This window comes from Pogonomyrmex barbatus, unplaced genomic scaffold (genome assembly GCF_055798465.1).
Source record: "Pogonomyrmex barbatus isolate J1 unplaced genomic scaffold, ASM5579846v1 scaffold10, whole genome shotgun sequence".
Taxonomy (NCBI): domain Eukaryota; kingdom Metazoa; phylum Arthropoda; class Insecta; order Hymenoptera; family Formicidae; genus Pogonomyrmex; species Pogonomyrmex barbatus.
This window is the reverse complement of record NW_028297099.1, coordinates 6040196-6068043: the sequence shown is the minus strand read 5'-3', so window position 1 is coordinate 6068043 and position 27848 is coordinate 6040196. Positions and strand designations below refer to the sequence as shown.

General features: G+C 43.2%; 1 protein-coding gene across 4 annotated transcripts in view; it reads left to right on the top strand.

The window, feature by feature from the left end:
- Sema2a (Semaphorin 2a) overlaps positions 1-27848 on the top strand; it is a 317771-nt gene that overhangs the window by 162663 nt on the left and 127260 nt on the right. For 3 of the 4 annotated variants that reach the window (XM_089070328.1, XM_089070329.1, XM_089070327.1), the window contains exon 3: positions 1391-1514. In XM_089070328.1, coding sequence (XP_088926454.1) covers positions 1391-1514 — 124 coding nt within the window. Of the gene's footprint in view, positions 1-1390; positions 1515-17120; positions 18482-27848 lie in introns of those variants that run through there. The other variant, XM_011647406.2, reaches the window with a different exon arrangement.

Genomic DNA, 27848 nt, shown 5'->3' with positions numbered 1-27848 from the left:
GAATACCGGTGGGAAATTCTGAAGATGGTACTTCGATTTTCTCTTCATTTGATTCTCTTCACCGTTCTGTTATACGAGCAGATGCATTATAATTAAGAGTAAATTTACCGTCGTGCGCTTTAATCTCTGCATTTTATCACTTTACGTTCCGTGCATAACAAATTTTAAAAAAAGCTTCGCATAACTTGAATCATTTTACTGTGAAATATTATTGCAAAAATCATTGATTATTAATATAGGAACTTGACACGTAATATGAATATATCTTGTAATTTTATTATATCGCATTTTGTTTTGCAATAAGTATGTCATCATCTGCTTCTTAGCGATCATCATCAGCTCTATGAAACTTCTTAATTTAGTATCATCTGTTTGCATCTCTGTTACAAAGTGATAAAAAAAAAAGCGCTCAGAGAGCACAGTTATTGCGCGTAGTAACGTTATATACATAAACTCGCGTTCTCTCTCTCTCTCTCTCTCTCTAGGTGAGAAACTTTTGATTTACGACGCACTGCTCGACCAATACGGGGCTACGGTGCTCTGCAGCGGCACAGTAGAAAAGTTTCCTGGAGACCAAGAACGCTCTATTAGTACCATTCGTTATTTTGTTTCCTCTCCCGTTCATGCGCGAGCGGCCGTATAAGAAAAGCTTGCGAGGGAAGCTCCGCAGTTCCTGCGCCAGGAGGGGAGGAAGGAGGAGAATCCTTGGAAGGATATCCGCCGGCGGTTCCAAGAGACTCGGATAGTTTTTCGTCCCGGAAAACTGGTTATTGATACTGCAGCGCGAACTTCCCCGGAACTTTCCTACCCGCCGCCAGAGTGCTCGCCGTGCTCGAGAAACACGGCGATAAAAACATATTTGCCCGTGCCCGATGTTAACAACCTCCGCCGCCTCCGTTCCCGTAACGTTTTGTCATTACGCTTAAGTTACGCCACGTTGTGTACCGCCGCGCTTGAAAATTTCCTCGTCTCGATGTGTCGCGTATGCGATCGCGATTTATCAAGCGTTCCCTTAATTGCCCGTACGCGCGCAGTACTTTACGGAGAATCTTGGCCGGTCGCCAGTCATCGATTCGTTCCTCTCTCTCTCCCAGGCAGACGTCGGTATATATTTATAATCCAGTTAATCGTGCTGCTCTGTATTTTAAGACGCGTCCGTCGCGACCGAGCTCTGCCCTCGCCTCTCCCAGCTGCCGGTCTTCGTGATATTCAGACAGCTCTTTCTTTCACGAGACACGTTAAAACTTGCAGAAGTGAGATTTCGCCTTGTGCAAAACTGATATAATTATTTAATCAGACGTATGCGACGTATCGTATCGTATGTCACACATATTGCAAATTTATATTTATGTTTGCTTATATACGTTAATAATTTATATTTTTGTTGCAGTATCTAAGTGCTAACAGAATGGATACGTCAAGAAATCGAATTAGAAGAATGGTCGGCTTACTTTGGTTGGCTTTCTTCTTTACGGGAGTCCTGGCCGAGGGTACCTTGGAGAAACTACACGAAGGTGAGTAATTACTTAATGGTCCTAGTTAAATTTTTAAAAAAATAACAAATAAATTTTTAAATAAATACGTTTTTCTATTTTAATTTTATTTAAATTAAAAGAAGGGAGGGATATAGAGGAGCCCGATCATTCCACTATTGCAAAGACTACTGCCTCTTCAATTGGATATCGCGAGTATAATGAATAACATCGTTATATCGCCACGGTCGTTTAATGCAACGATACTGACAGCACGGCGGTGCTGATGATAAATTTCAATTTAATGTATTGGATATTCCACCTTTGAGGGCTCGTTAGCGTAATAACCGGTTGAAAGGGCGTGACCGGTTTTTCGCAATTATATATTTTCCGACAGAGCGTACTAAGCTTCCTGATAAATGATTGGTATTTATCAACGTCGAGTACGGCTTAAAGAGAAATGAGAAAAATTTGAATTAATTATGGTACGAAATTAAACAAAATTATATTCGAAATTATGGCATTACCATTAAATAAAAATTTTAGGGTTTGTTAATGGAGATTTATAATTTCAAGGGATATTGATTATAGATACTGTATAAATTTTCAAGTTAAGAAACTGCAGTCTATAAGAATGTATAATATTCGCGACTGGTTGCAAAAACATCGGAAAACATGTAACGTAACGTGTGAGAAACGGCGATCGTTTTGCTGCAACATTACAGTCAGCGGCAAGAATGCAAGAGAAATGAGCGCTCGTCTGTGAGTGATTTTGATGCGGTATCCTATCGATCGTCTGAATTTCTGCCTGCCTCGCAACGCGAACGAGCACAGTTTGTAGAAACGAGAGATAAACGTCTATCTCACTGCTGGTCCGAGACTGGGCAGACGTGCCGGCGAGCCGGGTAGAGAGGACTATGAAGGCGAAAACGACGAGAGAGATGGACGGGCCGTGGAGTACCAGAGGCAGATAGGCGACGAGGAGGACAGACAAAAGAAAGAAAGAGAGAGAAAAGCAATGAGACAAAATGAAAGAGAATGACAGAAAATGAGACGGAGAGCAAGCCGATGTGCAGAGCGGCCGCTAGAAAGCTACTTTAAGGCATATTCATAATGTAGCCACCTGTCTGTGCGTTGCTCTCTTTCTCTTCCGCGTCTCCATTCAGCCTCGTTATTCCGATTTCGCACCACCGCGGCACTGCCGCGAGCGAAATGCGAGGAGAGTAACATTGACGACCGCACCATATGATTTAGCCATAAATTCGATCTACATAACAAGGCGCGAGTCCCTCATGAATAAAGTCATTCGTATTTCGGTATTAATCACGCCTCGCAACACCACACGGGGCAGTAAGCGCGAACAGCGAAGTCTGTAAGCGTTCCCTCTCGTTTCCTGTCCCTCCAGAACACCATCGACGTTTTAACGAACTATCGGAAATTTCGATCTCTTAGATCAGTCGAGTCTAACACTCGCGCTTGAACATAATTACATCCATCGTACTCGCAAATATGTTGGCGCAGTATATAATAATAATGATTAACCGCGTCCGGTACAATTATCTTCATTTCGCTTTTTTCTTTATATTTTATTTATGTTTTTTTTATCTCCTTTAATTTGCGTATAAATATTTAAAAATATACCCTTCAGGTATACCAAATAGAGATACAAATTTTTACATTGTATCTTCCAAGGAGTAACATCGTAAAACAATTTTTAAGGATACGTGCAGCTTATCTGTCACAGCGATCGTGCGATCGATTAGAAGCTTCCGACGTAACCGAACGGATAGGATAGAATCGCGTTATAAGCGACCAATGTGCAAACTAAAGTGGTTTCACTAAGTTTTCTAGAGAGTTATCTATCGCGGTCGCAGTAGGTAGCGTAGATAAAGTATCTACGCTTCCGGCCGATAGATCCTCCTCCTTCTTCTCTTCTAACTTTGAATTCTCTTTTTTCTCTTTAGTTCTCTCTTCACAAGCGCAGCAGGTTATCTCTCTTCATATTTCTTTATCTCTCTTCGTCTCTTTCTATTTCCCTCTTTTTCTATCTTTTGAGATCCAGTAAGTCGCGTTGCAACTTCCAACAGAATAAGCATCACCTCACTTCCGTTTCCGTCGATGAAGTCTTTGATTATAATACCTACGCTACTGCCTGTTTCTTTCCTATTCTATATCTGTATCATCTTTGTTGTTTCAATATACTTGTCGTTTTCCTGTTGACTATTTTGGTATATATATATATATATATTTTTTTTTTTCTAATAACATGTTTTTTTTTATAAAAGTATCAAATTTTGTATTGAGCGAAAGAATATAAATCTAGAAAAGAATGAACATTTAATTTAAAATTGGTTTATTATCCGGATAAATTAATATTTTGCGAAATCCGATCATATACATTAAATATATCACAGCCGCATTAAACGATCAATGCGTTATCGGTTTAGAAATTACGGCAGAATCGAACCATTCAGTACGTTTTATCGCACAGAGGTAAATATGCAATGGCACGGTACAGATATTACGCGTGTGAGGAGTGAAGAATGGCCACAATTATACGCGACAGCGCATGGAGGGACATCGCGATTCATCAAACGGCATTAATCTCTCTCCGTCGTGAGTGAGATAAGACCGCGCTTTTTTCGCCCGCGAATACACGCGCGGGAGACGTACGTCCGGCCAGAGCTTTGTTTCTCTTACGCGGGATCTCGCCGATCCCGTTTCCGGTTTCCGTCAGACTTCCGCTCCCCGTAGTATACGTGAAAAATTGCATTCATCCGTCGACAGCACAACGTAGCCTCTCCCGATGACGTGAGACGCGATAGAATGCAGAGGTTCTTTCTGCAGAGGTTCTCCGTCTTTCGCAATTTCGTGCAATCTCTGGCGACACAGTGCCAATCTTTTTTCTCTAATCTTTTTTTTTTTATCGATCTTCCGTGCATGTACATATTTCCTGCGTCGATTCTATCCCCATCATCCGTGTCATCTTCTCGTTACTCTTTACTCTCTCTTGTACCGCGCGTCACTCCGCTCTTTTTGCTCACCGGGGCTGTTTCCCCCTTCAGGCCAAATCGCATCCATCATCCGAGGCAACCAAATCTCAGCATTTGTTGAGGTCTTCATCCTCCGACTCTATGGCCACAGTGGCTCCTTTCAACATCGATGAAGGGGTCGTTGGCGGGTCCGACACGATGCCGTTTTACCATATATATTCTCACGCGTTGGCACTCAATTTTGTGTTATTTGTGATACCCCTTGTATTGTTGTATTTGCCCGCTCTCAAATGATGCTTGCTTTTGCAAACATTTGTGCATAAAAAGATTATAGAAATAAAAGATACAAAAATTTAATCTACTTGCAAAATCATGCAGATATAATAATAACATTGCCCTGAATATTTGAATTGTATTTTATTACAATTTATGTACCGCATTATTGATATAATAAAAGATTTGAAGTAGAGATTTGAGCATTACATTTTTGTATTTAAATTCGTAATATATTTGTTATAATTTCCTAGCTGACATAACGAGGGCAAATTCGTTATCGGGAGTCTCATTAGAAATAGCTGTAGCATCCCGATGATTTGATCACGCGATTTTCTCTTTCTGTTGTGTACCAGTGATTGGAAATCGCTCTTGTCGTTAAACCAAATCGCGTTTCTAGATTGTCTCGTTACCTCGAGCTATTCTGGACACCTCGGTCCAGGAACTCGACAAGGTAGAGTTCCGGGCCAGAGGATCGAACTAAAGCCCGTGTTGTGAAAGTCTAGGGTCCAATTATCAGCCTCTGCGGGATTCAAAGCAGCTTGTACGTTTATTATGTTCATAGATTGCCTACGATACGCCATTAACAGTGGCCTGATTCGCGTATCCGTCTTATACATTTTCAATTATTATTTTATACGCATGTGATTAAATACGACCGACATATACCTCGGAACGAAAACTTAACGATGAACACCTTAATTTATAAAAGAAACCTCGTCTTTGTCATGTCGCTGTCACGTCGCCCTGTATGTAAGTATATTGATCTTAAGAGGTCAATAAACGAGGTCACGTTTAATCTTCCGCAGTTGTGTAGAGCTAATTCCGAAATACTGCATGTTTAATGGATAGATAAGATTATTGACTCTGTTTTACTAGACATATATAAGAAATTTTTCGTACAAGTTGAAATGTATGTTAATCATAATTTCTGGATTATTAATCGAGAATTAATGGATTAATGATGATAATTTATTTAAGCTTTCATTTATATATCCGTGTTTACCATGCCGTTAAAGAAGGGACGAGGAAAAAATCAATACAATGGTTAAACGGCTACCCAGTGAACGATCTTTCAACGATCGTTATGCGGAACGGGTCAATTATACGGGCCAGTGACGTAGTCTGCATCTATAGTTTCCCACGAAGTGATACGACACAACGGGTCATTGACATAATGAGGAAATTTGGCGTGAGGAAAATGATCTTCGGTAGAAAGGAGGAGTAGAGAAAGATTTTGGGCGAACTTTATCGTGTCCGGAGTGACGAGGAGATCCGCTCGCAATGCAGGCCAGTAAGACCAAGAAAAATAACGGACGGTGGGGCGAGGGAGACGGGAGAAAAGTTCGAAAATGCGTTGAAGCGACGCCAGGATTGGCACGGAACAAAGAGGACACGGAGGAATGGTGGCACGTTTATCTTGCACTTCTTGCGGTCCTCGCACACCCTTACCCCGTATCCCTCTGCGACTCCCACCCTTCCCGTAGCCACCGTTTGTTCTTTTGATTCTTTCCAGTCACTTCACCGCCATTGCCATTGCCCTGCCCGGCGTTGGCTTCCAAAGTAACCCCCGAGATCCTTGTGGAAAAGTTTGGTTATTTAATTTCCTACTGCGGGGTCCGTCAGCTCTCGCCTTCTCTCTTCTTTTTATATCTTTCAGAGCTTCTCGCTTTCTCGCTATTCTCTCCGCTATCCCTCTCGCCCCGCCGTCACTTATGCCGTCCACTTCTCCTCCGCGCGGAACGACTGTTCTTTTCGAACTCTTTATATATTGTTCGTTGTGAAATAACTTTACTTTGGGAGAACGGATTTGTCGCGTGTGATCTTCGCAAGGGACATGCACACGTAGTCAACATTATTACGCGCTATGCTTCTGGTTCTAAAGAGATCTTCCGCATCTGTAATTCTTTCCTTATATCCCTTCTTAATATCTCTATTTCTTTTTCAATCTTTCGGTGATTGCACGGGAGATTACTTTTTTTTTCACGGAATGGCAGAAGTAAGAAGGAATCCATTTCAAAAAATTTTACATACAGATAGAGCGTTAATATTCAAGAATTCTAAAATTCTTCTTCAACCAACTGGCGTCACCTTTCCCCGTCATCGATCCGTTGATCGTTTTTACTCAACTTTGCGACTATTTCGACCTCTCGCTGTGCGCTACCGAATTGTCGGCATTATCCAAACGGATCTTTCCGAGTAAGGGTTCCACCCGGGCGTTCCCGGATATTCGCCAGCATATAACAACGCTCTCCACGAGTTCGTTCGCGACAACAACTGTGATCCGGATACCCATCATATGTACGTGCACGCGTGACACACGCGTGTGGATATAGAAGTGCCGACGTATAATTCAGTTTTACCCTGAAACGACTCATTTATATGCATTCGTTTGATTGAATCTCTCCCGCATAGTTCTCTCGTTCTCTCCCTTTCTCCCTTCCTCTCTCTCTCTCTCTCTCTCTCTCTCTCTCTCTCTCTCTCTCTCTCTCTCTCTTTCTCTCTCTCTTTCTCCCCCGGTCTCTCTCATTCTTGTTCGCACCCTCCCAACCGAATTTCCCCCGTGTACCTCGATCGTCTCTTTTCGTTACGCGCCAGCCTCTTCTCTCCCTTCATCCCCTCGTCAACGCCAACGCGGTTAGCTGTTTCAATTTCCCCTCGCCGTACAAAACTGAAAGGCGTACCTGTCGTCTGTTCTGTTCTCGCGCGTTCCTCTCGTTTTGTCCGCCGTTCGTTTCTTCCTCCTACAGATTCGTTATCCCCTATCGCTGGCATGCTCGTGCCATTTCGTACGAACGCATCGCCCGCCTACACACGACGCGTATCATTATTACGCGACATATACGACATTGTTGTCGTACTATATTCACACGAATTGCAATCGAGTTCGTGGTTGAGTAATCGTATATGCGCTTGAGAACAGTATATTTACTCGCGAGGAAATGGTATCGAGGAAATGGTAGAAATAAACAATTGAAATACAAAATGAAATGTATTCTTGTCAAGCATTAGTGCTACGGTTTAAAGTATAAAAAAATAACACAGAGGAATATTTTTAAAAAAAGCTAACTGAAATTTGGGATTTGTGGCAGATTTTTTGGTTAACGCTTCTGTCTGATTCGAGGTGGAAACGCGTGAAACACGGGCGATTATACGGGAGAAAACTCGATGCTGGGCTTCGCCGATGAAGGGACACGGAATGGATCTCCCCGTCGTCGTATTTTAGGGTGTGCGCGTAATGCAATTATACCTTCGCCCTCCGGCTTCGGATTCATGAATATCAACGCTCGTTTGATTTGTATAATGTCGAGTTATTGTTCCGGAATCGAAACATCGGAAAGGGACCGAATTATTCCAGCTCGAGTATCAACGAGATTCGGCAAGTGAAGTTATTTCGAACAAAATTATCTTCCAACCATCGATTATAATGTGCGCTTTTATATGCTTAATTAGAAGAATCTATATCGTATAAGACAATATGTTAATTTAATGACTTGCCGGAATGACTATTACAAGAATGCTCCAATTGAATGTTTGATAATTAATGCCGCCTATATATCCGCTCCACTTTAATCAAGCATCTCGATCTGAACGATTAACCGGCCCGCAGACACGATTAACGGCAATCGTCCCGAGCGTGTATACGATGGAACCACTGGGAATTAATAACGCCACTAGTATGATATCGAATGCGCCTGCTGGTTCGCGGCTTTTGGTAACCGTTCGCAACGCCGCGGTCTAAATGCCAATAGGGGCGATATTACTGCGCACAGTGTGCGGTTGAACGCGCGCTCGGCCACAACCATTTTATTTTATTTCCGCGTCCCTATGTCGTTAAAAATTCGATGTATTGAAAAATAAACTAGGTGATAAGCTCTAAACCACTTAATACATAACAAAACTCGACGATTGTTTGATAGAAATGTTGTAAGATGCAAAAGTATTGAAATGTTGTAAGATGCAATATTATCTCACTAAATTTAATAATGTGCTCTGTATATTGAAAGTTCCTCGAGGAATCTGCCAATAAAAAGAGAGAGAGAGAGAGAGAGGGAGGGAGAGATTATTGTTTTATATATCGATAAGCTTCCTGGAATTATAGATGCATCGATCTTTCTTGTCGGCTACTCGATACTCGTTTCATCTGTATTCGGTATTCAATTGACAGTTCTAAAGCTTCAAAGTTTCTGCATCGGCGGGACGTATCGATCGCGTCCGCACGCCGCAAAATGCTCTCCAGGACAGACCGTTTATTCCGGCTGCTTGCTGTCCAATGACTAATTACTTCAGTTAACTGCTCGTGAAAAATGCACTACTGCCCGAATACCCCAAAACGGAATGTATAATCAGGCCGAATTGGTCGGTCGGCAGGAGATCGGGGCAGGAGAATCCGAGCGCGAGTGCGGAATCGCACGAGCGGGGGGAACGTCACACTGTAATCACTGGTAATGCAGATGGCGGCTACGCCGATGGACGGCATCGACAATCAGCTATATAATTAGAGGCCTCGCCCACCAATTAAGCCGCATTCATCGAGCGCGACCACCGGGTTGCGTCTGCTCGCGAAAGCGTGCGGCTGTTAGGCGCGAGTTAATGCGCGACGCAAGCAACGCTCGTTAACGTAATTACGCGCGCACGCTGATCGAGGTTCGTTTCTTCGAACCGTTCGTTCACCGTAAAAGAATCATTTAACGCTATCGCGCCCCGCGACCCGTCAATCGCGCGTGATAAATCGTTTCGCAATAATCATTACTGATACATAAAATGCGAGCGCGCTATCTAATACCGATCGTGGTTTCGGTTTCGGTTAATTCGAAACGGCCTCACGGCCTCATACATTATTCTCAGCTGGCGAAAGATAAACGTCGATATGAGGATTTCGCATCGCCGCGACGTATTGTCGTGACAGGCGCTTCCTGGACGAAATCCATTTGTAGAGCTAACGCGGCTAATATTTCAATGTCGATCGAAGTTACTATCACGCGCGGACCGCGTAACGACTCGCTCGAAATGCGCGGCTCTCTCCGTTTTTCCGGCTCGGTTAAATACACACACACACACACACACACACACACACACACACACACACATACACACACACACATGTACACACAGGTACTGAATCGTTTAACTGTCGCAATCGCGTTGTCCAATCTCGCGTATCTGCCAACGACCTGGGATCTATTACGACACGGTTGGTTGCGATTAAGCGATTTCTCCGGATTAAAATCGGCACGTGAGAATTACCGTGGAACAATTGCGACTTCTTTCATATAAGTACTTTACATAGACAATCATCTGAAACGGCAGATGTGCGGCTGCGAATTGCTCGAGTTCGAATGCGAATATAGTAATCTTTGATAGTATCATTGTGTTTGCAGGTGGTTTTGTCATTAAGCTCGAAATAATACCGACGCCATTTCGGAGCTGAAATTATTTTACGCTAATCTTACCCTAAGATCAACTAAGATCAACTCCGCAAATTGTATTCCGATCTTGTTCTCCTTGCGTCATTTTCTGCATCTATATAATTTTCTAGCAACATTTTCTTTATTTTATTAGAAGCATATAATGAGATTGTTATCCATCAAAAATTTACAATATTAAATTAAAGACGATTAACGCTAATATCGTTACACTAATGCAATTTTAATTTTGAATTTTATATATATATAAAATACAATTATAGTATGTTAGTAGTGTAATATAAAGTAGATTGAAATGGTCATTAAGATGAGCTATATCGATAAAATTCCTGATTAGGGTTCTACGACAAACGATGGAACGATGAAACTAAAGGGTCTAAGGGACGAGCGTTTTCCATTACATGGAGGGCTTTTATTAACGTTACCGTGTACGTGTCATGTACTCTCTCAATATTATTTCTCGTGCTAGAGCAACCGCAGAACGGGTTTGCCCTAGGCACCGAGGCTCCTCGCGCGGCGATGTTTGAGCACTCGCTTAATACTGAAACCACCACCTGAAATCGCGACGATTCCCACGATTGTGGAAGCACGACTCGGAAGAGAAGATTCTCTCGTGTTCGCCTTATCGGAAGCTATTTTAACCGACAAGCGGATACTACGCTGGTGCGATTACACGTTTGCGTTTCCGTTTCTTCCTCTCGATTCTATAGGGAGAGGTAGCATCTTATAGGATCCGATCCGGCGGTTGTTTCAATCTTGCTTCGATCGTCTTTCTCTATACGCTTTTTTAATGAAATTGTTGCGAAACGCCGTTGATCAGCGAACACTGTTAATCGCTATTTTTTGTCTCAACTTCAACTCATGAAGATGAAAGCGAAAAGCTTGAAGAAGTTTATTATTTAATAATTTGTATTAGCTAGTTGTAAATATATCGCCCGCGAAATATCAACTAATATTTGAATCGATGATATTTGCGATAATATTTGCAAACTTGCTATCACGAATGAAACTTAATAATGACTCTCTTGCATTCTCGTGATCCAATTCTTCTTGTGGACGTCAAGCAAATTTGTTCGGGGACACAGAAGGAGCGGGCACAGGAGTAGCTATAAAACGAACGGCTTTGTGCCGTCGACGCGTGATACATCTCACTTAAATGCGGCGGCCCGCACGATGTCGCTCGGATAGCTAGGACATGACAGGCGCCTGTTTGCAGCGGCTGGTTGCTAACAAGACGCCAGAGTGGACTACACGAAAACAGGCAAGGGACAACGCCTTTGTGCGCGTTTCTTTTTTTTTTTCCTGCACTATTATTATCTACCCGCGCTGATGTCTATTGCCCCGATACGAGCGACGGTATAAGGTAGCAGCTGGCCCGCACACAAGCACGCATAACCGCACGCTGATGAACGTACACGGACATCAAGCTTAACGCGTTGCTTGTACGGCGCAGTTTAATACGGCTGGGTGATCGTAAAGCCCTGGTTCCACGATGCGAGACGGAGGTGGGAAGAAAGGCCGAGCCAAGGGGGACGGTCCAGGTGTCGATATAATCGAGAGAGGCTTGCTTGTCTCATCAAAGTGCCACGTAGATCTACTATAGCACCAGTAGCGGCGGCGGCGACAGCAACAACAGCAACAGCAACAACAGCGGCGGCGACGACGGCGTCGGCAGCGACGGCGGCAGCCCTCGTTAAGGCAAAAACGCGAGAGATGATGGATGGATGCTAAATTGCATTAATTAAATCCACCGTGACACCCTCGGCCGGCGCAGCCCTTGGTATCACTCGGCGGCATTGCTCCGGCTTGTCTGTGATCGAGACGTGAGCCGTTTAACGGGGTATGGGTCACTTTGATGATCACACCCCGTGCAGACCTTCCCCCATCCCTCGAGCCTTCTCTTGCACTCGCACCTTCTCGTGGTCTCCTTCCCTTTCTCTCTCTCTCTCTCTCTCTCCCGCACTTCACTTTCCGTACAACACCCGTTGTCGCCGTACCAAAGAGGTGTTCTATCAAAGACGCTTTACCTGACTGAATATTCTGTGGATCAGAACGGAATGCGGACTGCGAGACGCGTTTTACACAGGCTTTGCCGGCCAATGCAGCACTTAGCGCGTTCTAATCGACCCCAGACGCATATTACGGCCTGTACTAAAATTACTGAACGTGAACGAAGCTTTGTTTTCTATGCTACATGCGAACGATCTCTTGGGGAAGCAATATACAGATTTATCATTGAATAACGTACACGTCAGTTAATTGGGATTCATATTTAAAAAAAAAAAAAATAGATGGCGCAATATTTTGTTATCGTTTCATCAAAACGTTACACATGAAGTTCTCCAAAATATTTGCATATTTGGAACATATGATATTTGGAACATATACATATTCCGTCAAAGAATTTTGTATTTTATTATAATTTTGTATTTTAAAATTATTATACAATACAACATGCGATAACAAATAGATAGAAAAAAATAAAATTTTAATAACGGTACATCGCGCTATTTGTATTTCTCCAAGTTTCATTTCTCGAGCAGAATAGATGCTCCTGCGCCGCAATCGTTTATCAAAGGTCCCTTAACCGAACAAGTATTCCACGGATTAGAACGGAATGCGATCTAAGTTGCGAGAGTAATTGGGCGAGAATGCGAAAATTACGCCGGTCTCATAATCGATTAAGGAATCGGCTAAGTTGCATGCAAAATACCTCCGAAATCGAATCCATTAATCATGGATACGTAATCAGAAGAGCATTATTAAGCATAATTGTAAGCATTTTGTAATATTACTTAATTAATCTTCATAATCTTCTAATATTGTTTAATTAATCTTTTTTAATTAACGAGAAGCAATTATTAGATCTTTTTTATATTAATCAAATTTTTACGTTTTAGTAAATTGCATGCTAAATTCATCCTTTGTGTTTTTTTAAATAATTTGCTTTGACACACACACACACACACACACACACACACACACACACACACACACACACACACACACACACACACATATATATATATGTATGTATGTTTAATTTTTTATTGAATATTCCCTTAAATCATATGCACATTTCGAAAATTTATTTACAAGAGATTTTTTTTATTTACAAGAAATGTTTCCTTTCGAAGCAGAATCACTGGAATCATATGCATAACGTAGCCTTTGTAGATTCAACATTTTTCTTTGACATTTCCGCTCGCTGTTTTATGTGGGATAAAATTGTAGTTAAGCGGATTTTGTGGAAACAAAAGAACACACGGATTTTTACGATCAAGTGAGATGTTAGTCGGATCCCATATGGAGGAGGCTGTACGTTTTGTTCCCCTCAAACGAGATGATGAGATCTCGATGCGTACCGTGTGTTTTGGATGAAGGGTAAGTGAGAACCGTGCCGCATAGATATTAAGTATAATTTAGCGGGCTAAATTATACTTTCCATCTATCCCACGGACGCACCTTTCGACCGAAGAGGGGGAGGAAGGATTTCGAAGAAGGAAGAAGCGGTAACTTGTTATAAAGAAACCCGTTGGTTGTATGCGAGTCTCGATTATACCGCCGCTGTCGTGTCTTTCGGCGGAAGGAAACACTGAATAATAAGAATGAGACAGCTAGGTAATTATGGCCGCAGTTTGGGGGTTTGCGTGCAATATGGTTGAACGATGCTTCTCAGCCGCCGACGCGTATTAGATGATAATTGTGGCGATTATTCCGTAAGCGTGAAAGTTTATAACGATAATATATCGTTATCTGTCACGAGCCGTTATCTGTTTCTTGCCGTATAAAACACATATAAAATTGGCTCTTCCGCACGCGACGTAACTTTCATCGATTTTCTATATTTTTGTTTATCTTATATATCGAAAGTAATTTGAGTTTGTGTACTTGTGCTATGTTTTCCTACGAGAGTGAGGATGAAAGAATGACTATGAAAATGAAAAGGCGAGAAGTCCGTGCAGAATTGCGAGAGCACGTGGAGCAACGCTCGACTGAGGACACGGATTTTGTTGATCCTCGTGGCGACAAATATTTTCGATTCGTTCGTACGAAAAAAGGACCCGTCGATTCGCGACTCGGATGCAACAAAGCGTGGGAGCTTCAAAGACGTGCGAAGCGCCTCCGCGGAATAAGAGGATAATGTGGACTCGATTTGACGTCTTTGAATATTTAATATCGCCCGCGCGTCGTTTCATCACTCGCGTCTTACAACGGTTCAGACCATTGAAGTGGAACTAACGAAGGATTATGCCTTCCATAATGTAATGTCGCGTGATTGATCGTTTTTTAACAAAGGTATTTTCTGTAACGATCTGTAAGGCAACGAAATAATCATTTTCTCGATTTTACCCTAATTATCTTTTCTCTTACGTTACAATATTGGACCGTATATGACAGTCTTTATAAAATTGTTACTTTGAGACGAGCCGGAATGTCGCAATCCCGACGTCGTAAGCGAACAGACATTTGTCAGGAAATTCACGCGACTTTATAGAATTTTTCATGGAACGCATCAGACGCATTTCGCAGTTTCTTCGGCGCATCTAGCGGAACAGTTTTTACCTTCGAGCTCGAAGACAGACACGATTTTCGTAGACACATGCGCGCCTGCTCGTGTCGTGCGCACCAACGCTCTATATTTCAAACGTTGAATGCGGACGTTACCGACGAGACACACAATTTACGGTTTTTTCGCCGATTTCCTCGCTCTCGCCGTTTTCTTACGCATTCTTCCGAAAAAACGACGCCTCGGATAAAATCGCAGCGAAGTGTAAGGGCAGTTACAAGAAGCGGTGCGACGACGGAAAAAGACGACCGAGTAACCTCATGCAATTTTAAACTATTTCAATGAAATGGGATAGAGCGGCTTGTAGATTTGTTGGTCGTGGGACCGGCCCTCACAAGTAAAATGAGAAGAAAGAGAGAGAGAGAGAGAGAGAGAGAGAGAGAGAGAGAGAGAGAGAGAAAGCTAAGAAAAAGCCACGGCTTCTACCACGGCTCCCCCCGACTGGTTTTCCCTTTGTTCTAAAATTCTTACGACTTCCCTTACCTCCGTAGACACTGCGCCTCCACTATTCTTGTGGAGCAACAAAGGAAGTGGCCTGTACCCACTAAAGCCATAATACCCGGTACCGTTACGTCCACGGGGGGTACAAAATTGTCTCTCCTCTTCTTCCGCGTTACCGAGAGACACTTTGTATCGCGGCCTGGATGCTGCGCAACTTTCTTTGCAGCTCAGCCTGGGCTCAGCTAACTTCGCAGGATTTTCGCATTAGCATATCGACTTATTCATACACCCCGCTTGACTTCGTTCTCGCGGCATTCTTCGGGCTGCGTCGGTGCGCATGATGTAGCGCACGTCGAACGTGTACATCTCGACCCCTCAGAAATTCTCTACGACACGTCCGTGTGAATTGATTTTATAACGTGGATAGCGGAACGATATATTGCAGCTTGCAAAGTGGATTTTCATAATGCAGCATCATTATTCCATATAGCTTCATGTAGACCGAAGCATCTAGACTGCAACATTAAGTATTTGTCAATCGTATTTATATGTTTCACAATGGATATAGAAGATCTCATATTGGAAACAGACAAATGACAAAAAATTGATAATTTGAGTTGCACAATCGCGTCTGGCATTCTTCGCTTCGCGCAGTTTGTACAAATAATATGAATAGTCACCTAGAATAACAAGATTTCGCTTTCGCATCGTAATTACATTTGCATGCACTCAGTAGACCGCTAACTGAATTTTCGCTAACCAAATGATTTAGTCGGAATAATCATGTTAACCGTTTTACTTCAATTAGCGTTCGTTTGCGTCAACTATCAAACCGAAATATAATATGCATATGTATTGAAACTCAATTATTATCCTTTTCCTCAGTTTTAAAATATTGTATTTGAGTCCTATATATAAGGCCCTATATATTGAGCCCTCTATATAGTCTCTTTTTGCTTTATCGACTTTTATCTATTATAAAATTTATAAATTCTGTCATAAAATTTTCCATGTTACGGTTTTATTTCATAAAGTTTGAAGTTCGTAAGATTTGTAAGATTCATATGAGATCAAGAAATATTACGAAGAGATATTAAAAATGTATATTAATAATATTAATAATATATTGAACATTCATATATTATTAAATATTTTAATATGTAATAAATGAAAGACTTTGGAAATCAATTTGCTAAAATCAAGAATTCTTATAACATTTTTCTCAAACCTCTTATAACATTCGTAAATTATTTTCCAGTGATGTATCATAAGATGATATTTTCAATAATTAATTTCGAATATAATATGCATAATTTTAATATCACATTTTCTTATGAATATTACGAACGTTTTATCTGACATTTTTTTATTAGTATCTCAGTGCACTCATTGATAAGCGGAGCAAAGAGCTCGATAATCGCGAGAAATCCGCCAGAAGATTTGCCGCGAATCGAAGAGGCTTATTGGCTTTGCCAAAAGGAAGGGCAAGTAAGGCGGTGCGTTTTATTTGACGTTTCGAAAAAAAAAAAAGGAAAAGAAAAGAATGGGGCGGTGCTTCTTCATAATTCAGCTGGTACCTCTGCGAAAGTGCCGTAAAGTCCGACTTGGAGCATCCGTTTTTCTCCCTTCCAGGCCCTGCCCTGTCGCGCGGCCTAAAAATTTTTCATAGCCGCCATAAAGCGGGCGGCGCGCTAGGGTTACGAGAAATATCGAGGGCTGACGCTTCCTCGCCTTTTCGTGGCGAGCGAGTACCTAACTCGGATTGCGAGGAGAGAAAGAGAGAGAGAGAGAGAGAGAGGAGGAAAGAAAGAGAGAGGGAGAGAGCGCAGCCACAGCGGCCGTGGATGGATCATAGGAGTCGTGCGGCACGACTTTGGAGCAACTCCGACCGAGTGGAGCCGAGACCAGCCGAGCGGCGCCGAGCACGACTGAACGCGGCAACGCGCGTCAGAGGGTAACAGTCGTGCCGCGGCCTCCGATGAGGGAGGTCTTGCGCAATCGTCGTTCGTTGTCGCTCAGTAAATCGAGTCCGGTCGACAGCGTCGCGACGCGCATTCCTTTTTGTTCTCGGTGTTTCCAACGCTCGATCAACTGTTTGAACATGTTGTGATAGATGCACGGACGTGTGTCGCCAACGCGGTTGCGATTACTCCCTGGCACCGCGAAGATGTACTTGCGATAGGGAACAGCAGCTCCGTGGACTCTGAGATCGCGGCTCCGTCGACTCCGAGCAACAGATGTGACCATCGTACGCGTCTCGTTCTTTATATTTAGTTAATCAAGATTTTCTCAGTTGGTAATTCACACACAACCGCTCCGATTCGAATTCTCCGCATTGTTGCGCCCTTCGTCAAGAATCATAATAACATATATTTTGGAAAACTGGTGGCTTTTGGAAACTGCTGACAGAAAAAAACGATTAAATAGCCAACTGATAGATAACGATGATCAGATGTTCAAGGAGATAAGGGAAATGTAGAATCTGCGCTCGCGCTATTAATCCAAGACGTCGATTTAAGAACTTAACCTGCAATTGCAAGGGTATCCGGTCGTGTACGCAGAGTAAAAGGCGAAGGAAAGAGAATTCCTTTGTCCTCCGAGGCGCCGTGAAAGGAGAGGAAGCGTGGAGAGAGATCGGGAGAGAGAGAGAGAGAGAGAGAGAGAGAGAGAGAGAGAGAGAGAGAGTGGAGCAACACGCGGTCGAGTTTCTATCTTGGAGTGTACCTGCCACGGGAACACGGGACAAGGACGACGAGTTGGCCGAGAGCGAGACTGAGAGAGAAAGGACGAGAGACGCTTTACACGCCGGTGAACGGCCGTCGTCGTCGTTGCCAGCGGCAAAGGGCAACAACCACGCTGTGGCCGGAGACTCTACCTCCTCTTACTCAAGGCCAGAGCGTCGCGGCTCACGCGGTCCTTTGTAAGTTTCGTCAAGGCCCGGATCGGACGTACCGTAGTGACGGTCGATCGTGCGCGAAATGCTCCAGATTTGGCGGAGGTAGAACGGATCGCAGGAACCATTTCTCGAGGAATCGAAAGAGAGAGAGAGAGAGAGAGTGAAGGAAGGAGAAAGGAGGAGCAACGAAAGAGGATAGTGAAAAGGTGTTCTTTATTTTCCTGTAACTATGCAGAGGTACAGGCTACTACCGGACGCCATGACGACGGTGTTTAGGACAGCTGTTCTAGCAGCTGTCCTGGGACAACTTATGGGTCCCAGCGCGGCCAGCAGGCCCGCCGGCGTCCATCCCGGACACGCTTATTTCGAGCAACCATGCTGCGGACGCTCTCATCTCAGGCATCACAAAGGTCAGATATTCTTAAGTGCTCCTGGTTACTCACAATGACATCAGTGACATGTCGTAAAAAGTGCGTCTATATCGGACGACGATCGGTGATCGTTCTTACATTTTTTTTCTCAATGACTGTAGGATTATCGTGTGATTATTGGTAGATAAATCTCTACGGTCAATGAGTATGAGTACGAGTGCGCGGCGATATTCGCGTGAATCATACTCGCGCACCGAGTCCGGCTTGTTTTGGTTACGGTAGGCCAGGCTCGGACGGAAACGGAAACGGAAGAGCGGGGCGATAGCCACGTGGTATATCGTGATTTTTCGTTTTCTCATCGACCGTCGAGTGTTGCTGTTCGCAGCAAGATAGAAACGTGTTCCATGTTTCGAGCCTCACATGTTTGGCGGACTAATCATATATGCAGGAAATGAATACAATACGATAGTTGTAATCTGGCATGAGATAAATTACGCAATCTTTGCGGTCACTGTATCGCAACTGTCTGAGAAGATACGCAAAAGTAGTTTCACAATGTTTTACTACGATACTTCGAATGTAAAGCGACAATTAATAACGTAAACATCATTTGATATATTTTATTTAACAATGGAGTGCGTTTCATTCGCACTTTATGCCGGCTATTTTTTTATTTATAACAATTGTAACGACTCGTTTCATTCGCGACAACCGATGGAGATTGCTGTGCAACTTTTACATCGGGATATATCGATCGTGATTAATTTGCAATCCTCCAAATTAAATATCGTGACTTCCGGGATCGTTTTATCGAGCCGACCAGCAATTTGCAGTACAAATTGTGCGAACGAGCAAACTCAATCGCTCACACCTACGTGAAATACAATCAGCGTATTTGATGCAGGTGGAAGGACTCCGCGCGAAATTAATCAGAGAACTTTATTCATCCTTTTTTCCGAAATTACGAGTTTCACTAATGGCAGTAATTTTTTTTTTTTTTTTAAACGATTCGCAAAGTGTAAATTTTAATTATTCCTCATTATTTAAGAATCCATTTAAGAATCCATTTAAGACTCTCTATTAGGAGTTGACGAAACCAACTGATGGTTCGCTTGTCATACGTGCGAAAAATACTCTCCGCCGCGATATACATCAGGAATTAAATTCCCCGACGTTTTTCTTAGGGGATGCTGACCCCCTCTTTATCCCGCTTCCTTTTCTCGCTTTGCGGTAAATCGTTTAAGAGAACGGACGGTACGAGTGGAATGGTACGAGTGGGTAAAGGAAGAAAAAAAGGAAAACGTACGTACCCCGGGCTACGAAATGTGTGTGCCCGTTAGCATACATCACCAATATTATCTCGGGGAGTGCCCTGCCACGCGATATTACCGGGGCTTAGAACGCCGGGCTGACTTCATTATGGTGTCGGGGGAGAGAGAACCGTCGAATGGAATGTGGAATGGTCGGTTGGTCGGTTGGCTGGTCGGACGGTTGCCTGCTTGGTTGGCTGGCTGGTTGGTTCGCTAGCTAGCTTGGCTTGGCTGGCTTGGGCCATGAAAGTCGAGTGTGGTGAGCATCGCCGGTGCGTGCCGCCTCTCGCGTGTATTACGTACAAGCAAGAGACCGCATGCTGGGGAGACACGCTGCTTACGAGCGCGACACACATACGCACACATACAGTACACACGTACACACGCGGACGCACACGTGCACTCACGTACGCTCACGCGAGGACCTACGCATTCCGAAAGGTTTTCCACGAGCGTAGCATTTTCTGAGGAACTTTTTGGAGGATTTGCGACCGGACTTCGTCGGTCTGTTCTCCTGTCGCGCCAATGGCGGAATTACAATAGCGCCGGTTATCGTTCTTGTAGTTGCGCCGTCCGTTTTTCCGTCAGGACGTATGCGTACGTACGCCGGAGAACGCCGGTTTCACGCGAATGTTTGGCACGAAGTTTCGAGGGCTTCGCGAAGCGCGCGGCGTACCCACAACTGCTAGAGCTCCACGATACTTGTTTCGGAGTTGCCGTCGGCTAATTTTGTCGCCGTGCGTTCCGCGAACGTTGAAGGAAAACCGACAGTGGTTGCGAGCCCCCGTAGAACGAATGCGTCTAATCTTACTTCGCGATGTTTGGAGTATGACGTAAATTCTGGCGCGCGATATACATGTGGAGTAGACAAGCAGACATTGTACTGCGAACCTACGTCGCATTGAGGCGTAATCGTTATTTGATCGTTTCTCATTCTATATATTCGCGATAAGATACTCGGATTTCTCAAACAGTCCTTGTTGTTAAAAATAAATGATGACTGTCCAGGACTTAAGGCACGCACATTGAAACTCATTCGCAAGATTCGCCGTCAAGCAGCGTGTTGATTGATAGCGTCGTGAATATACTTGCAATAAAGTTCGATACATGCATCTACTATATACTGTATTCAAATATAACACATCGCATTGATCTAATCTGTACTTGCGGGCAGACGTCTATGCCACGTAGCGATCATGGATTCTAAGCCCTTCGCATCGGATCTCTGGTAACTAACGGAACGGATATTAATTTCGACGGGCTTCTCAAACCGATCTGCTGATCCAATTTGCGCACATATTTGACGTGTAACCCATCGTATATGCGTGTATGCAACAAAGTTGCGCGAAACTCTATACGACTATGTCTCATTGTGTTAAGCTATAAGCCTCTCAAAATGCCAATAGTCTTTAGTATCTAGTACAAACAAATCTATTTTTCATCATGATTATCGACCGTTATTTAAATAAATCGTCTGAAGCTAACGGATTAAGTTAAATACATTTTTTAACGCAACGATACATCAATCGTTCTTCCAGCTTGCCTTTTTCCCTTCTATTCGCAACCGATTTTTTTGCTAGATTACTTCGTACAGTCGTACAGTCCCTAATTTGTTGGTAAATTCGAGGAGTTCGAGTGGCAATGCTCTCTTTGCACTATATAGAGACTTGCGAGTGATGTTTGCAGAAGTAGCTGGGTAAAGAGAAGAGGGAAAAGCGAAGGGAAGCGCGGTCGTTTGGCCGATCGTGAGTGCTGAACGGACTACGAAAGTTTTCCTTTGGTCGCCCGAAGGTCCTAAAGATTTTTGAGATTAAAAGCTCTACGAGTCAACTGCATCGCTACTGATCGTCCGATTTCGTCTTACGGTCAGGCTGTTTCTCTCTCTCTCTCTCTCTCTCTCTCTCTCTCTCTCTCTCTCTCTCTCTCTCTCCCACCCACCCACTATCGTTTCCGTTAAAGCTGCGTAATGAGCGACCGCAGCTAAGACTCATCCGGCACGCGGTATTCGAAGCCGCGTATTCCTGTGGTCGGGGGTCAGCATGAATGCCGAGACATTGCCTTTGGAAAGCCAGCGAAGTTAGACCATCGGAATCAGCCGGAAGCTTTCGTACGCGGCGCACGGGTACACCGCGGTCGAATTATTCCCTTTGAAAAGGCCCGCGTATCTTGCTCGAGTTACACCGAGTGAAAGAGCACGAGCATAACCCTTACTGGACTCTTGGAAATTATCCTCGAAGTTTTCCTTTTGATTTGCTCGGCGCGCACGGAGGAACGACTCTTGCCGATCGTTCGCGACCGCGACACGACGCCGGACGACGCGACGCCGTGACAAAAAAGCGCCGGGGGATTCGATTAATTTCTACTATGCATTATTCGTGCCGTTCTTAGCTGTGCTTTCAAGTTTTTATTTTCTTTTTCTTCCTCGCCAGTCGATGCTCCGAAAGTTCTCTCATCTCTCGGCGAGAAAAAGCACGCGAGGCTGCACGAACTAACCCGCGAGACGTGGCATCGGGGGCGAGAAACGGTGGATAAAGGAGCGATGGCAGTGCGGAGGACGACGCGTAGACCTATTAAAAGTTAGCCCCCCACTTTTAGAACTTATTTTGTGCTGAATTGTGTTAGGTTTGTGCTACATTGTGCTCCAATTTTAAAACCGTAATGTGAAAAATGTCATAAAAAATGAAAAAAAAGCACAACTCAGATATGCAGTATTATCAACATCGAGTAACTGCAAACGCGAATTTTTAACATAAAATGCTTACGCGAAGGGCCGCGTTCAAGAATAAAGTGTCCTTCATATCGTTGTGCCGACTTGTGCTAAGCGAGTATATGTTAGATACGCATTTGTATGCTCTTTAAATGACTGATACAAGAATAAATGTCATTTATATATCTTTTTTCCTAAATCTATTTTTTATCATAACTTCTATTGTTTCTATTATTTTTTAAAGATAATATTTTGGCACAATGTTAGCACAACCTAGCACAATCGAAAAAATTAAAAAAATCGCAAAGTGGGGGCTAGCCTGAAATGTTTTTTTTTTTTATGATATTTTTTACATTACGATTTTAAAATTCGAACACAATGTAGCACAAATCTAGCACAATTCAGCACAATTCTCAAAATAAGTTATTTCTAAAAGTGGGGGGCTAACTTCTAATAGGCATACCGAAGACACGACCCAAGTTCGTGCGATCGTTGTGGGCGTGCACACAAGAATGGGAACTTTGTTGCGAAATCCCTGAAGCTCGAGTCACGAGGGAAGTGTTAGTGCAAATCTGTGCTCAAACGAGAAAGATAACCGCTTACGATCGATTCGCAAGAGCGAAGGAATAGTTCGTAACTTCTTCTTCGTCGCTTTCGCGTAATCGCATAGTGTTCTCGAACGCACGGCGGTTCGTCGGAGTATTACAGCAGATAGAAAACGAAGAGCGATGAGTTTTCGGCCGTTTAATCTAAACCCGTCGCGTGAGCTTTGCTTTAATCGCCACTTTAATCGGATTCGAAGAGCTCGTACGAACTTTAATTCCCATCCGCATACAAAGAGTTTTGCAAGTGCGAATTAAATTAAACAGACGTTCTCTCTTTTCTCCTCCTTTCACGTTCGCGACTGAACACGTGTACCGGTTGTAGCGTGTGTACGTTTGACAGCTCACACGTATCTCGTACGAAAGGAGCAGTTGTAGTAGCATTAGCTTTCCATCTTTTCTTTATTTAGAGTGAAATCCGTTCGCGGCGTAAATTCTGGCTGGAGCGGCGTGTGCTATACGGCACTCACGAAACAAAAAGTACGCGAAACAAAAAGTACGCGAAGCACGACGAAGACAGGGACGTTGGATATTCCAGGATTACGTGCACTCTGAAGGAGATAGCGGGAAAGGACCGGCAAGGAACAGGTAGATCTTTCCTTCTTCCGCCTTCTCCCATCTATTCATCCTTTTTCGCTCTTTTATGACTCCAGAAAACACTTTGTACTTGGCGGTGTAAACGCGCGGAAGTATAATACCCGCGCTCGTGAGACAAGACGATTTTGTCGCTACGAATATCTTTCTTACGAATAAAGAGGATAATGAGGATGTGACGCTCCGCGCGGTGTCTTACTTTGCACACCGATCCGTATCGATCGAATGATAAAAAAGGCAGAAAGTGTGCTCGTTTCCCGTATACTCTGTAATACTTAAGACATCTACGAGGAGGACGTTAAACTGGAAATGAAAATACTTCCATCATCATTTATGTGATTCGGGAAGGATTACCGGGTACGGTGCCGTACTGGTAATTACGCCCGACGAAGAGTATGATTATCGTTGGTAATAACCGTCGTAAGTTCGCCGTCGTGCGGGCTCGGAGGATCCTGTCGTTTCTAATAAAATTAATATTATATGCTGGGTGCGCGCGCGCGCGCGCGCGCATTATTTCGTCCCACCTGGGGTGGCAGGAAAATCTCGCCGGTGCGGAATCTTACGTCTTGGGTCTTAGTTTTACAGCTGGACAAGTCGTTGGCCGTCGTGCTGTAAACCACACGCGGATATTACATTCTTGCACCTCTCGAGTAGTACGAGGCCTCGAGGCGGCGGACCTTAACGGCGCATTAAGTTCTTTCACGCTGCTTAACGAGATTCCACGTCGAGGCGATTACGTTCGTTCGAGACATCCTTGCACGCTGTTGCGTTCCCATCCAATTGGAACTTTCGCACGCGCAGTCAAATGCATATACATCGCCACAACTTTTTGTTGATGCAGTCCAGCCTCGAAGACTCTTAACGACAGGCACTTTGAGAAGGCGCAAACGTAAGAAACTCTCGATAGTAAATGCGCGATTCTACGACAGTGAGGAGAATAATTGTCAACTATCGTTTCTTTTATTGTCGCGGCTAATGGGCTAGCATATCGTTCTCTTACGCTCTTATCCTCTAGTTCATTATGTTATTTCACTACGTCATCACTGTGTCAAACACACTTTTAGAACGAAAATCTCGATATTAGGAAGATGAAAATTTAAATAATATTATTTTTATATAATGATTTTCCAATGTCGTTTCTTTTAACTTCTTTTAATAATGTCGTTACTCTATCAATTTCGAGAAATCAAATCTAAAAAAAGACAAATGGAATTTTATTATTTCTGAGTGTCAATAAGAAATTATGTATCATACTTGTTATGTTTAGACACACTTTCATCTTGTTTGTTTTCAAGAGTTTTTATTTGATAAGAAGAAAATGTTTTATATATTTTGGATGAAGAGAAAACTAAAACGGACGTGAAAGCGTACTATGAAATTGATAATAAAATGGAGTGGAATAACACGAATCTATTACGGAGTTGTCTGTAATATAAAGCTATTATACCTTACAATAATTGCAAATTTAAATGGGTAGCAAAGTTGTCATATCCCCGCTATGTTTCAATAACTCCAAGTGGACTTCAATAAGATGTCTGTTGCGCTTTGATGGCGGACGAGCTAATTGTCCTGTATCAATAAACGAGGCGCAGAGATATCATTGATAGGGGGATCCACTGTTATCGGAATACTTCACCGTGCAAACAGAGGGTTAGTCACCTAATCGTTCGGCCCTTCTTCCTCCCTCGAAGCGCACGCACGTACCAAATCCTCGATATAAGTCGCGTAGTACTCCATGAACCCTCGAAACCTTTCCACGTATTCGAAGTTATCTCAACTCCACCCTCTCGAGTAGTCGGGGACGATATCTGTTCGTCACAGGAATTTCAGGCTGCGCTGTCTCAGTCGTTCACAGGTCATAGTGCGAGAAGAAGAAAGCATGTAAAAGGGAAAGGTAGACAGAGAGAGAAAGAGAGAGAGAGAGAGAGAGAGAGAGAGAGAGAGAAAAGAGACAGAGACAGGAAATTGAATCTCACTTTATCTCAAACGGCGATATTGAAAAGAAAAAAAAAAAATGACGGAACCCCGCGCCAAGAGCGCTCTCCCTTCGTGTTCTCCACCGACCGAATAAATTGTTACGACCGATATCAACACATCCGCGATACAAGAATTCCCTTAGCCGCTACCACTCGCCTCTCATTGTTGTTATTCTCAGATCGACTCGTAAAACGATGTTTCTTTTCTTTCTATTATTTTATCTAATTTGCAAATTGCGAGATGCAGCAAAAAATTTTATTCTCTTTATCCTTAATGCTTGTAATAATTTTTACGCGTTCTAACAAATATTAAACAATTAAGTTTATTTAATAATTTATTAATAATTCTTAATAAAAAAAATAATATATTTATTACATTTTTCGATACACTTACAAAATAAAATTGGTTGGGAAAAGATATTTTAATTTGTCTTTAATTTGTCTAACAGCATCTTTTCATTTCGCGTATAAAGTCACGATTACATTTAATTCGCGGTTTTCATTCGTGAACAGCATGGATCTAATTACACTAACGACCGGCAATAAAAAGCAGTCGACGGATCGACATCGCGGAATTCGCACGCAATTACCGCGATCTCAAGAGTCAGTATGTATACTTGCAGACCACTTCGGACTTTTGTCGGCAATAATCTGTTTGTGGATTCGACGATGTATCGTGTACGCATAAACCACAGTGAATAATCGCGTGCGAATTTATTTCGCATGCATGCATTTCGTGCACCGATTACGTATTCGCCTCAGTCCTGCATCAAACATCCGGTCGAAAGGACATCAAGCTGCAATTGCGTTGAAGAATAGGCAGTAAAAAAAAATAATCGCTCGACGGCATGTAAATTAGAGGCTTTTACCCGTACGAGTTTTTGTTGTAATACACATGCACACACACACACACATGTTCTGTGTATGTGTACACACACACACACACACACACACACACACACACACACACACACACACACACATATATATCTTTTTATTATTAAATCTTTTGGGGTTTGTTTTAAGGTACGAGTGATATAACTCTGCCTTTTCTCTCTTCGCAAAACTTAATAATACCATTTATGTTATTTAATGAGTATTGACATTGCGCGACTTCCGATTACTTAGCAGCCTGAGCTTGCTAATTTATTCAACGCGAAATTAATCGCAGTGACTTTGATCGAAGTCGTCGAAAAGTCGGCGCCGGCAGCCGTAAAGTATATCTTGCGAAAAGTGTGAAGAGGGATATCGCGCCCCTTCCCTCTTGGAGCTAGCCGTAATTGGAGCCCGATATATCTTAATTACTTTAAAGTTTATTATTACTTTGAGACGACCAGACGGCATAAAATCGTAGAAGGCACAGTCTGGCTTTCAAGGCACGAATGTCCGTCCGGCAGAGCTAATTACTTTACAGCCGTGTCCGACTGTTGGTATGTATTACGACCTCCAACCCCATGCCAAATGTTTGCACTAGCCGCGTATTCTGTCTTTGTCAACAGTGACAACCGTGCATTACGCGAGATTGTAATTTCCAGGCTGATGATGCCTGGGAAATTACAGAAACTAACATTCTGCCCCGAAAAGTTTCGTGACAACTCGTTCAGCGACGAATGATAATGATTAGGGGGTCCCCTAACGATAGCGCGCGAACTTTTTACTCTTCGGCTCTCGTGCTTCGTGACCGACGTGTTGATCGAAGGCGAGGAAGTTTTAGGAACGTGCGTTCGTGAGGGCGAGGGTGATGAAGCTCGGTAGCAACAAAGGGAAATTGAAAACTGGCTTTGCTCGGAAACCGCGCGTTATTGTCGAAACGAAGGAAAAAAAGTTATTATAACTGTTGCCACAGGGATGATAGTCGACAGGGTCAGCTTAATGCTTCGTAATGGCCGGACGAAAGGGCCGGGGATTGTCCTTTCAGGGGCCCCCTGACGACCTGTACCAGCGTGCGTAACACGACCGCATGGCATCGTCAAATCCGATACCGATATATACAATACCAGCACCACATTGTCACGCAAGATCTTGGAAACACCCTTTCCGTCAGCCCGTCGTAAAAATTATGTATAATTTGGATAACAATCTTCTTAAGATCGTACAAATTTGAAGAGAAATTATTTTCATGAATCGAACTTGTGTACTATGTTGCATTGTTTGTCGCCACGATGATCTTTTCTCTATCATAAAATTATCTTACCGTGCAATATGAGAATTATATGT